This window comes from Glandiceps talaboti, chromosome 3, assembly GCF_964340395.1.
Source record: "Glandiceps talaboti chromosome 3, keGlaTala1.1, whole genome shotgun sequence".
NCBI classification, from domain to species: Eukaryota; Metazoa; Hemichordata; class Enteropneusta; family Spengelidae; genus Glandiceps; species Glandiceps talaboti.
This window is the reverse complement of record NC_135551.1, coordinates 7,283,063-7,297,714: the sequence shown is the minus strand read 5'-3', so window position 1 is coordinate 7,297,714 and position 14,652 is coordinate 7,283,063. Positions and strand designations below refer to the sequence as shown.

The 14,652-nt window shown below is 34.0% G+C and overlaps 1 protein-coding gene across 1 annotated transcript in view; it reads right to left on the bottom strand.

The window, feature by feature from the left end:
* Window positions 1–8,481: 8,481 nt before the first annotated feature.
* The window catches only part of LOC144432975 (uncharacterized), a 6,974-nt gene continuing 803 nt past the window's right edge, over window positions 8,482–14,652 (bottom strand). Inside the window, exons 2-5 of the mRNA XM_078121288.1 lie at window positions 13,273–13,370; window positions 11,931–12,130; window positions 10,838–10,976; window positions 8,482–8,907 (exon numbers count right to left, since the gene is read on the bottom strand). Of these exons, the coding sequence (XP_077977414.1) occupies window positions 8,482–8,907; window positions 10,838–10,976; window positions 11,931–12,130; window positions 13,273–13,370 (863 nt within the window). The remainder of the gene's footprint in view (window positions 8,908–10,837; window positions 10,977–11,930; window positions 12,131–13,272; window positions 13,371–14,652) is intronic.

The following is a 14,652-nucleotide window of genomic DNA, read 5'->3' as shown; positions in this document are numbered from 1 at the left end:
CAGTTTAAATCTGGTTTTTATATAATTTCGATTTATCACCATAATTACCACTTACCACTGGTATACAATGTCTATGAATGCTACGAACTTCGAACATCATCATCATCATCATCACCATCATCATCATCAACATCATCACTTACATACTATTGTTATTCGTTACCCCTTATCACTGGTATACAACGTCTATGAATGCTATGAACTTCAAACACCATCATCATCATCACCATCATCATCATCATCACCATCATCATCATCATCATCACCATCATCATCGTCATCATCATCAACATCATCATTTACATACTATTGTTATTCGTTACCCCTTCCTTTGCTATACAATTGAGCAGCTGGTTGCTATCGTTGTTTTTGAAAATTTACACAAAATTATTCTTATCATTTCAGGTTTCGGATGAATTCTCGCTTACGGGGAGGCAGTATGGTTAAAACAAACATGTGCAAGCCTCATTTTTGCCAACGATGGAAATATTGGGCGATTATATCAATTATAATTATCACCGTGGCTCTATATTTTATTATCGACGAACCCCTGGAGATGACGAACATTAAAAATGAACCTCATATCAATGAAAGTGTTCTGGTGAGTTTTCCTGTCTTTTTTTGGTAAAATTCGATCCACGGTGATGTAGATCATTGCCGGTTTTGAGTATACAAGTACACTGCTTCTTTCTTTCTAATGGAAATATTTAGCAAAATATTAGCTATAGGTTCAAGACCAAAGTTATATGAACTGCTCTTCATACAACCACCACCACCACCACCACAACAACAACAACAAAATAGCAATGAATATATATTTTCACACTATAAAGTAGAAAAACAAAATAATATTTTCCCGTTCCTTTAATGTACATGTTTATGTATACACGGTTACGTGTCCATTTGTTTATATATATATATATATATATATATATATATATATATATATATATATATATATATATATATATATATATACATATATATATATATATATATATATATACATATATATATATATATATATATATATATATATATATATATATATATAAATATATATAATATGTATGATACATGTATATGCAACGACTAACTACCCATGTCAGATTATCGCATATTGACTGACACAACATCGACTGACTACCACGTCTCATCACATCGACTGACGACTACGACGATCATTTGTATAAATTAATGATTTCCTGCAATTAGGTTATATCTTTAATAAGAACGAAAGCTTCATATTTCATATAATCTGATATATTCATTGACGATAACTCCATGCACAATTGTTATAGGTTTTGATAGTAATAAGTCATTTGAATAATAAATGACTTTTGATAACTAGGCCACATTTCATATATTGTGGTACATCATATATCAACATAACAAAGCTCACATTTACTATAAAGCTTTTTGATTAGCCTTTAGTTTAATGATAAATCTGCATAATTAATCATTTTTGGTAATTAAGAATGTAAACTTCAAATTGCATGTAACTTACATCAACTATAACAAAGCACACATGTTTGATGTAGTTTTTTGTACTTTTAAATTGTGATGTGTAATTTGCATAAATAATCATTTTTTGGACATTAGGCAATATCTTTAGAATACAAGCCATAAATTTTAGATAATTTAATGTATGCATTAGTGGTAATGAAGTGCACGTGTCCTTTAAAACTTGTTATATTCGTAATGGTTCATTTGCATAATTCATGATTTTGCCCTAATTAGGGAATATCTTAAATATAAAAGCTTCTAATTTCATATATTTTCATATAATTAATGTTCCAATTAAAAGCTACATTCATCATGTATGATGGCTAAGCTCAGAATTTTGCATTCCAACAATATGTGTAGGAACACACATGAATGGTTTGCCCTGACGGGAATTACATCTGATAGAAGTAGCAATGGTCTTGGAACAGATGGAAGCTCCTTGTCCAGGCCTAGCTTTCCCCATCAGTTTGCTCTCTTCTAAAGTGAATCCATACTTTATTTAAACTTTAAATTCTTATCAACATAAATAATACAATACTCAAGTGATTGGACGATAAAACCATCAACACAATAAATAAATTATAAGTGAAGCGTGTCATTGGCTTAATTCAGTGCAAATAATATTGACAAATATGAAAAATAGATAAACAATGCGATCGCGCCATTGCTCTTCCAGCTGCCTGTAATTCGGCATTATTTGACATCGATAATCTTTTAATGAAACTTAATGTTATGAATACTATTCGCGTATTAATACAGCTAAAAATTTCTCAGTAACCTCGCGTGACACATCAAAACTTTGCTGAAATCTAAATCATCTGAAATAAAATTGTAGAAAGTTACGAATATCGGAAAATTATATTCTGTTACGTACCCATGATAGTAGCTAAGAATTTCACGATCTGATAATGGGTGAAGGAACTAATCGAAATGCCTTGTGACTATATTGTAATCAGTAATGCCTATTTTATTAATCTACAGTTTCAGAAGCAGCTAAGCCGGTATAAGGTTACAGGGTCTGTAGACAGAAAAGGAGAAGAGTTCGGTTTTTTGGAACCACGAGATCACTTCGTTGTACCTAACATCGCACACTACATTTGGTTCACTTGTCAACAGTACAACTTCATAAATCTCGTTAGTATGTTGAGTGCACACAGAATTATGAAGGCAGAGAAAATTCTCTTTCACACGGACTGTGAACCAACAGGTGAATTGTGGGAAGAGGCCAAGAAACTAATACCGACATTGGAAATCCATAACATGTCACGACCACAAATGGTGTTTGGCGAAAAGCTCAATCAAAAATGGCCGGAACATTCAGCTGATGTTGCTAGGTTACAAGTGTTAAGACAATGGGGAGGTGTTTACCTCGATACTGACGTATTTGTTTTGGCACCACTAGAGCCCTTGCGTTACTATGACTACGCCGTAGGGAGGGCGTCTGCTATTGCTGTACAGAACTGTATCATTCTCGCTAATAAAAATGCAACATTCCTGCAGATATTCTATGAAAGTTATAAAAACTACAACGCGAAGTGTTGGGGATGTAGCTCGGTTAAAAAACAAAACTTATTAGCAAAGCAGTACAAACACCTCTTACACATTGAGCCAGACAGCCTCATTCAACCGAACATGGATAACTGGGATATCATTTTCCGTGGACAATATAACTGGAATCACGGTCATTTCGCCATGCATATCTATATACGTTTTTACAATTCAAGATTCAAACAAAAAACAGTTTTTAACAAGGAGACAATCAAAACATTACAGAATGCCTTTGGGGAAATGTGTAGATATATATATTATGGGTCAGCCAAGCTACTTGAGTAGTGTATTATTTGCTGACAGTGTGTGTAAGTTCAGCAATTAGTGTTATTTCTATTTTTTTACATTCACTTAGTTATTGTCAATGTATGTACAAAATGATATGAAATTTGATTATTTTGAATATTGTCTACCTGCCAAACTGTGTATCCTACTCTACATATTTTAAAAAGTAAGTGTTTTCTATAACTGCAAAAATTTTTACATTATAAATAAAGTTTAATGGTTTACAAGTGTAATTATGCCAATCTAAGACTAAATTACGCTGTCAAGTAGATCTGTGATTTTGAGGTAATCAGTCGTTAACGTTTTGGTTTCTAACTTTTAGTTTTGGGTTTTCTTACATTGCGGTAAAGATTTGATTTTGAGGTAAGCATTTAAATTTTGTTTCGTTATAAACTTGCAGTTTCTATAGTTATTTATGCAATAGTCTGGGGAATGTTTCATAAGGAAGTTAAACTATGTTTTGGAGTAAATGCAGCTTTTCGCATTTCTTTGTTACACTGATTTGTAGATGTTACATAAAGTTCAGAAAAGATGTCAGAATTCGAGTTCTTTGTTTTTCTTTCTGTTTATTCGGTTATTAATAAAGTCGAATAAATTGAAACAAAATAAAGATCATTGAAAAGAAGACAAACTTCAGTTTTTCTTACAAAATGTTTTAGGGTCGGTGGCTTAAACTAGGGTCGGTCTGGTTATCGGCAACACCACAATTTTCCTTATTTTGCCTTACGACTTATATTACTCGGACACTTTAACTTCTGCAACACTGGCCATTTGTGTTTCATTCAATTTGTCGTTTTCATGCTGAATTGATTTGTAGTAGCATTATGGTTTTGGCTACATCTGAATTTATGAACATAGACTGAACATTTGCATAGATGAGTTTTCATCATAATCATTTATTGCTGAAAGTTTGTATCAAAAAAGTAAAACAAATGGTTCACAGCTTACTTTAAAAGTACTAGCTGCAACTAGAATGTTTTTTTTTCTTTTCAAAATATATATAGTAATTGACTCATAATATCGTACATCTTTAACAGTATTGCATCACCTGTTGGTAAACATATTTTGTGTAGTTGTATGCAAATCAAATTGATTTATCGGTCCGCATCTGAAAATCAGCACCCTCAACGGTGCCCGGGTTTGAATCCTTTTGCTGTAACAGTTACAATTACTAGTTATGGATAAAATGATCCACTAATTTGCATGTACAATGTCTAATTTTTGGGATTTTAATACTTTTCAGTGAATTTGTTGTGGTTGTCTGATCGAAAAGGACAATCCGATTACAATTGTGGAGCTTTCAACCAAGCTTTCATTCATTCATTCATTCATTCATTCATTCATGCAAGCACGACTCAAACCTGTCACCATGTCACTACACTAACTATGGATAATATTGACCACCAATTAATAGCGGCTGTGAATTTGTTGTGGTTGTCTGATCGAAAAGGACAATCCGATTACAATTGTGGAGCTTTCAACCAAGCTTTCATTCATTCATTCATTCATTCATTCATTCATGCAAGCACGACTCAAACCTGTCACCATGTCACTACACTAACTATGGATAATATTGACCACCAATTAATAGCGGCAATGTAGTTTTATAAGTAACTTACCAATTTGTAGGGAATACATCTTTGTTTCCTTTTTGAAAAAGTGTCTCACTAGCAGCTTGTGTCGGTTTAAGATTTAAAAAAATAGCGCAAATATTGCGTTGCCGCACAACTTCATGTTCAGGGCGATGATAGATATATAATTTTTTGAAGATTTAAAGTTGTAACCAAAACAAAATTTTCATACCTAATTTCCATCATCATAATCCAGCCATCCTATGTTGGAAGTGTACAAGACAAGTATAGCAACATCCTAATCAAACTTTAAAGGGGTGTGTCTACAAGGTTTTGTACTTCTTTATTTTTTTTAATCAATTTGGAACCAAGTCATACCAATGTAACATGTTTAACTTTCTTGGTTGTCTTATTGTAATATTTTAAACACAAGCTACATTCAGTTTATATGGGTAGGTGATGAAACAGCTGTCTTACAACATATTACATAATCAAGTCATAAACCAAACTGGCCATGCTACAGGCTTTACCACCAGAGGAAATAGTAAAGTAAACATTATAGTTAATTAACAATGTACTGTTCTCACTGTGTCAGCTATTAATGAGGACAAATCTACACATTCTCACCAAAGTTAAGCTCAATCTACTGGGTAATTTCAGAGTTGAAGATTTTTGAGGAAAAGCAATGATATAGAATAACACTTCTAGAAACATCTCACCAAGTTTCAAACTCATTCACTTAGTACTTTTTGAGATATAAGTTTTTGACCAAAATTCACATTTTTACACCTTAATTCCATATCACTCATGGAATCATGGTATGCGTAATATATCTTCGTCCATACATCCCTAAATGCATTTCCATTAAATTTCAGCCCAAGCTGCTCAGTGGTTTTGGAATTATAGATTTTTAACCAAAAAGACACTTTTTTAGCCCTAATTTGCATATCACTGATGGAATCATCCCGTCATGGACAAATCTTACTTTACATCCCCTTAAGAATGTTCCCACCAAATTTCGCACCAATCTGCCCAGTAGTTTCTGAGTTTAAGTTTTTTTACCCAAATCACACATCTGTGATGCGATCATTTTGATTTGAACAATTTCCCAACTAGACACCCAAGGTAATGGACCCACCAAATATCATGGCAATCGGTTCAGCAGTTTTTGAGTTTAAGTTGTTTACACACATACACACACACAGACGCCGGGCGATCCCTATAGTTCAGTTGTGCTAAAAAGCAATACACATTGGACAGCAATATATAGCACATGCTCTTTTATTATCATCAACGTATGTGCAAGTTATAAAATTTGAAATTACTCATTACCGAAAATCGTCAATAACATAACAAAAATGACCGATTTCATTGGAGAGAGAGAGAGAGAGAGAGAGAGAGAGAGAGAGAGAGAGAGCGAGAGAGAGAGAGAGAAAGAGAGAGAGAGGCCGATACACACATATAGACTTGGAGTGACAGACAGAGACAGAGAGACCACACCCATACTTACATATTGTAAATCTGGACATGCTTTTTCATGTTTGTCGCCCCCTAGTGTGGTATTTTGATTTACTTTGTATTTCGAAATTGAATTAAAACCAAAGGTTGACATCAAAAGACACACTTTGATTGTTTATTTCTTTATCAAAGAATATAAATTTCAGAATTCAATTTTTGAAGTCTACAGTACATCGCTAGAGAGATGATGGTCCTGTAAACAATGGATATTTCAGTGTGGACTAGTTGAGTTCAAATTCAGACGACCAAAGGTACTAGGTTGGTATCCCAGGTTCTACACCAAAAGTGCCTTTGTGAAATACTAATAACCATAGACAATGGTTATGAAATAACTAAGTCTTTGGATTTACTGAGTTTACAGAAAATAGTGTTTTGCCTGCATTACTAGTATACTAAGTACATTTCACAGTGATTTATATATAATTTACTAGTGTACTAAGTACATTTCACACTGCACTGTGATTTATATATAATGACTCGTATTGCTGCAGTTTTCATGGCTATGACCTTTTTGTGAAACGTCTGATCTACACAGACCATGATGGCCTTAAATATACGTGAATTCAGGGGGAATGTCCTAAATGAGATTTATATACGTTTTAAGGAACAGAAAATTTAAAACTACAAGTTAGCATCGTTAGAGATGATGGTAGAAGTCCTGTCAGTGGCCTCATAAACAATTGGATGCTTCAGTTTTGACTTGTCGAGTACGACACTAAATTTAATTTAAAGTTTGGTGGGTTTTTTTTTAATATTTGTTTTTTTAGATTTAATGAGTTTACCGAAAACATTATTTTGCCTGACTGGTATACATGTACGTACACTATGATTTACAGCTATCAACTCTATTTTCTTGGATATCAACTTAAATGTGTCAAACATCTGATCTACACAGGCCTTGCTTGACTAATATATATGTGATTTAAAAATAAGTGGGAATGCCATAAGTGAGTTTTATACGCATTTTACCATTCAAGGAACAGTCTGTGAATAGTTGTGTGAATTTAGACTTTGTGAGTCTTTGGGCTATTTTAAACATTTATTTGAATAAATATTTTGAAACACAAAATGCATTCTTTTTCAATTGTGTGATCAAAGTAGTTATCTGAGTTAGTGATTGTGAAGCACAGATAGCGTATAGTCCTTAGAAGACTACTAGTAACAAAGTTGACTACATCTTCCTTCACATCATTTTATTTCAAATGACTAACAAATTCAAAACAGCCGAGGTTCATGAGACTCTATAAACGCTTTATATATAATATATATATATATATATATATATATATATATATATATATATATATATATATATATATATATATATATATATAGTTTTGGTAGTACTGGAACTCTTTCTTGGTTGTAACTCGGAGTTTCACGCATTGTGCGATCATCAGACAACTCGAGTTGTCTGATGATCGCACAATGCATGAAACTCCGAGTTACAACCAAGAAAGAGTTCCAGTACTACCAAAACTATTACGCTCTGCCACTGTGGTATAGAGCACTGTTTTAGCAGATTGATACTCACCGAGTTATATATATATATATATACACAACTGTAGCTAGGATGTTTCCGATATTTTTTTTGTAACACGTTGTTTCATACAGAAATACTATAAAAACTGAATACTTTCTGTGAATGCAAGAACCAAGGCCTTCATTTTTTGTTTCTTCGCTAAGTATCAGTATTTGAAACTTCCAACTATCATGTATGATTGTATATATCTTATTTGGTAAATTTCATTAATTATGCAAACAAATAGTACTATACAAGACAGCTGTATAGGACACAATTTACTGTCATCAATGAATGTACAACAGATCATGATAATCAGTTGTATTCAACCACAAATATCAAATCAAATCAAATCAAATCAAATCAATTCAATTTATCACTAACATTTCCTCTTTTTGCCCTGTGGTGTCCTCTGTAACATCAGTATAACTATAATGTCGGTACATGGTACAGCATTCATATGAAAGATCAGGTGATACTAAAGCTTCAATTAGACATTAAAGTATGTCGAAAGTAAATACAAAATCACTATTATACAGTGTGTCCTACTTTAGGCTGAGCAAGTTTAAACAGATACGAAAATGCTAGGTACAGCACTTTAAAACATAATATGGGATTATTGTTAACTTCAAAGCTTGATTCAAATGTATGTGAAGGATTCAGATCGTGTTGGTTTGGAATGCCACAGCCATCTTTCATTACTCTAAGAGTACTCTTTGCAATGTGTGTACGGGTGAGAATAACATGAGAGGTGTCCATAAGGGAGACATGGTACACAATCTTGAAATCATCAGTTTCATATGGAGATTTATCTGCAACACTGAGACACTGCCTGATAACCTGTGATATGTTTTTATGTACCCCTTTATTAGCTTGTGTTTCCTTGTGGCTACGGCTACGGCTACGGCTTGAAGTCAATTTGCTGGCTTTTCCTTTTTCATGATGGCCACTCTTGTTCTACATAAAATAAAACAACAGTAGGAGAACACTTACAAAATATACATGATGGTATTTATTGACTACAAGTATTTCACGGTCAGGGATTGATCTCAATGAATATACTACTACTACTACTACTACTACTACTACCACTAGTACTACTAATACTAACTACTAAAGCCACTTGCACTAAAATCTAATCAGTGCTAAGTTAGACCCTGACAATGCCACACAGTAAATTGGAGAACATTTGCTTCTTAAGTACTTTTTGAGATATCGTTGGAACAAAATTCCTGCACAGACACAGACACAGAGACAGACAGACATACATCGCAATGACATTACCTCCCATATGGGAGCTAAAAATTAGGTACCTCTCTCCATCTTCCAGGCTGAAAAGACTTTTTTTACATACTTCCTTAATTTTCAAAAATTGTAATCAAATTATGATTATGATCATGGTAAATTTACCAAGTAAACATGTGAGTATTACTAACCATGAAGATAAACACACACTGGATAATTAATGTCATGTCTGTATTCAACACACGATTTAGAGTTTACATTGTGAATCTTGAATACTACAAGTCATTGAGAATGACATAGTCCCCACTATAATTGGGTTTTAAGGAATTATCACTACTCTGATCACGCAACAACATTTGTGAACCTAAAACAAACAGACTTAGATATGTTGTGTGTGCTTGTTGGACATGGAATATGCCTCCAACAATAAAGGACTGGTTGGGTATGGGGGATCATATCACGATGAAAATGGAGTCTGAGTTATGGCTTTGGACATGGAAAATTCACAAACAAAATGGCGGCCAGGCAGCCATATTGGATCGTATCACGACGAAAATGAATATGCACATGTATGTCATAGAACGCTGTCTTAATACCAACTTTGAATGAGATCTGTTCAAGCATGTCTTAGTAATGGCTTTGGACATGGAAAATTCACAAACAAAATGGCTGCCAGGCAGCCATATTGGATCGTATCACGACGAAAATGGATATGCAGATGTATGTCATAGAACACTGTCCTAATACCAACTTTGAATGAGATCTGTTTAAGCATGTCTGAGTTATGGCTTTGGACATGGAAAATTCACAAACAAAATGGCTGCCAGGCAGCCATATTGGATCGTATCACGACGAAAATGGATATGCAGATGTATGTCATAGAACACTGTCCCAATACCAACTTTGAATGAGATCTGTTCAAGCATGTCTGAGTTATGGCTTTGGACATGAAAATTCACAAACAAAATGCCTACCAGGCAGCCATATTGGATCATATCACAATGAAAATGGATATGCACATGTATGTCATAGAACACTGTCCTAATCCCAACTTTGAATGAGATCTGTTCAAGCATGTCTGAGTTATGGCTTTGGACATGAAAATTCACAAACAAAATGGCTGCTAGGCGGCCATATTGGATCGTATCATGACAACAATGAATATGCACATGTATGTCATAGAACACTGTCCTAATACCAACTTTGAATGAGATCTGTTAAAGCATGTCTGAGTTATGGCTTTAGACAGGGAAAATTCGCAAACAAAATGGTTGCTAGGTGGCCATATTGGATCGTATCATAAAAGAAATTGACGTGCATATGTATGCCATAGTATGTTGCCCCTGTACCAAGTTTGAAAAAAATCGGTCCAGGCATCTCCAAGAAACGGCTGCGGACAGACGGACGGACGGACGCACGGACGGACAGACGGAACCCAATCCATAAGTCCCCGTTCCGGACTTCGTCCGCGGGGACTAAAAATCTTTGACAATGTGTTTCTGTATTCTTAATTAACTGTGTTCCATTTTTAGGTTGATTCTGTTGTCCATCCATCAACCTTTCTACTTTAATCTTATCCATTGAATCTTCTAAGTTGAAAGTGCAGGGAAGCAACAAAGTACATGTATATATATGTACATACCTCACTTAATACAAGTGGGATTCCCTCTTCCTTAATGCCTCTAAGGGTGGTGCGCATAGAATATGCCAAGAGAACATTTGTCTCAGATGCCACCTTCGCCCCACAGACTTCAAAACAATACCTTGTGGCATTAGTTATCCTAATAAAAAGAAATTTATAGCAAAAATGCTCACATAACAACATATAAATGGCACATCTTTACAATGTAGAAGACACACTTTGAAGGATAAAATTCTTAAATGACATTTTGTTCACAAATTTGTATTGTCTTAAAACTTTAAGTGTTATGTATGTGTGTGTTGTACCATCTACTGTTCAGAAAGCAATCATGACAGTTTTATTTACAATTGAATAATTACCTCTTCTGACGGAACAGCCCAGACATTAATTAATGTTATGGCTGAAATTCACCAAGGCCTACAATTGGCCATTTGTAAGATGGCACCTAACAAGGGTATGTGTGACTTGGATGTGCAATGTGACCAAATTTTATCCAAAACAATTCTACCTGAACATGGGAACTTATCAATAATAAGTTAATTAATAAGAAGAAATCCAAGCAGGGTATATGTTTACTAGATCAACTGTCTGTTATAACATCTGATAAAAAGTTGCAGCTGTACGCATTTTTGTAAGGGACAAATTTCACCAAAGTTTAAACCGTGAGTCTCAGCTATGATCGATCACTGGAAGATAATCGCTTAGATCATGAGGAACATTCTTTGCTTTCAATTTTCCATCAGGTTTCAGGTGCAAATTGTGCACCAGTTTGCCAACAGAAATGAAATGTCAAACAAAATATGTTTCCAGTATTAACTGAATGTGTGTACCTTCATGTTTCCATAGTAGCTGAATGTGTACCTTCATGTTTCCATAGTAGCTGAATGTGTACCTTCACGTTTCCATAGTAGCTGAATGTGTACCTTCATGTTTCCATAGTAGCTGAATGTGTACCTTCATGTTTCCATACTAACTGAATGTGTACCTTCATGTTTCCATACTAACTGAATGTGTACCTTCATGTTTCCATAGTAACTGAATGTTTCCAGTAGTGAGACTGTTAAATACTTCTAGTTAACTAAAAATATCTTACAAAATATGGTATCCAGCAATCTTCAAATTTCCTTCCTTCCATAGGATAAGGTCAAGCATATTTTCAATAATTTTGTCCAGTTCAAGATCTTCACTATCCATTGCACAGATTTCGAATAGTTCTCTCACCAAGTCTTTTATGTGTTTGGCAGTTGCTGGTTCTAGTAGTCCTTCATCAATGAATGAACAAAATAAGTAGGCCTGTGTGAGAAAAAATAATTGCAGCAATGTAGTTGTAACACAACTGTGCATTTTTCAAAAATCTTTATCCACATGCTGATCCATGCTAAGCAGAGGTCGCGGTCACTTTCGTACATGTATGATGTGTCTCAAAATCCTATTATGATTATGGTGCATCTTTTCCTAACTTGCATGCACATTACATGTTTTTTCAGATATACCACAGATTAATTCTACCAAAGAACCAAAACAGAGTGTTTTTCTTTGACAATAACTTGAATAAGTACATGTATATATTTTATGCTCCTATTTTTATCTAGTTTCAAAAATTGATATGACGATGTACTTCTTCTACATGTACATACCTACAGTCCATAGTATATAAAATTATGTATTATGCTTGAGCAAATGTTCACAAGCACACTAGGGTGTCGGGGGGGGGGGGGGGGGTTAATATTCATTTTTACTGACCAATTCTTCTTTTTAAAAAAAGAATATTGCCAAGACAAAGATACATGATTAAACTTTACATGTTACAAACATACAACAGAAAGTTACATTACTTACAGCTGTGAAAATAATAAAATTAAATGCAAAAAGAGTAATTAAAAAAGTTCACTATGTCAATATTCAGTATATTTTATGTAGTCGAGGGCGTGTATTTTTTTGCTAGCTGTAGTGCAGCATCACTATTCATAAGAAAATTTAATATTTTAATTTTGGCCATACTTTCAAAGTTTGGGTTTGGTATAGTTAGTGTGTTGTATAAATTGTTTCTATTTTGTTGGTAGTAAGGGCAAATCATAACATAACACATTACATCTTCTATTACATTTGACATTTTCTACATATTCTATCTTCAAGTTTCATTTTCATTAATGCTGTCGAGTTTGGTAAGTATCTCTTATGGCAGTCAATTACTTGTATGGTCAATATTTCTTGTGGCATTCTGAAAGTGCAAGCTGTTTACGTGTATATGGTGTGCGGAAGAAAGTACAAATGTACATGTTTATGTAAACATCTGTACATGTATGTTGTGTACATTTGAAATATGCACCATAATGAGATTTTGACACTAATTTTGACAGGAATGATTATCAAAAATAATGTTCACCATAGATATGGATACGTTCATTTGGATGTGAAAAGAAAATGATACCTACTTCAAGTCGTTCATTTTTTTCTTCACTTGCATACTCAAATCCATGAGATTTCAAATCTTCAGCCAAATTATCAACATACAAAATGACTGGATCAGTTCCTATGAAGAAAATAAGATCATGATCATACTAGTACATATTATTGTATTCAGCTATTCCAGTTGCTGTGAGCAATGTAAAAGCATCAACAAACTATTCCTTAAAATAAAACACATTCGTTTCCCCCTCAAAAAAAAAAGAGAACTGTTTTTGGTCAGGACATTTTGATGTTTTGTGTATGTGGGAGTAGATATGTTATTTAGTAGTTCATGATTGACTCTACAGTTGTCTACACTGAAAGGGGGAGACATGTTATTGTGCCATCCCCTCTATAAATCTACAAATCTACAAACCACATGGGCTGGATAAACACACACACACACACACACCTCAGGAAGGACATGAGGGTATTTACTGCGCAAACTGACTAGAAACTATTTTTGGGGGGGGGGCCTTAATGACATCATTTCATTGTAGCTCCATTATATAGTAACCATACATGTATCTTGCACAGGTTGAATACATGAACACTGCAAACAGTGCAATAATTGTGAGTAATACATTTGTAAATATTCACAAGAAACACTCGGTAGCAACTTCAAGGAAAATGATCAAGTTACACTAATCAAGTAAATATCAACGAAGAAAAGTATACATGCACAGATCATACCTACATGTAAAATCGACCAATAGAAATGACATTTTATGTGCATGTATATGTACACACAGTGAACATCATGAAATTGAATTTTAACCTTGTTGCCAGCATATCTTCTGACAGTGTCATGCATTTACTTGGAGGTTAGCTGCAATAATTGTAGTGTTTGCTGTGATTTTTAGGTTGTTTTTTTTCGTTTTTGTGTCTTTTTATTTTAGTTTTCGATGTTTATTAACCTGAACCAAACGCTACAATTCCTGTAACATTACTGGAAATAGACGAGATCACGTGAGAAGTGAGAAGAGGTCAGTGTACTTCCCGTTTGAAAATGAATTGTATGCGTTGTTAGTCATTTACCGATTTTCATGAAATTGGGGTACAAATGTACATGTACACTTTTTGGGTCTTGAAAATTCTGTAATTAATTTGGCAAGTAAGGCATAATTTAGCTGAAAAAACCCACTCCACTTTGCGATTCAGATCTGACTTGCGTGTAACATTACAGGAATTGTGGCGTTTGGTTCAGGTTAAACAGCGAAACTTAAAAAGTCACAAAAAAAGAAGCCCTCAAAATCACAGCAAATGCTACAATTATTGCAGCTTCTGTCGGAGGAAACATTCTAACTGCAATAATTGTAAAAATAACAAAACTTTAAAAAATCACAAAAAACAAGAAAAAGTGCTAA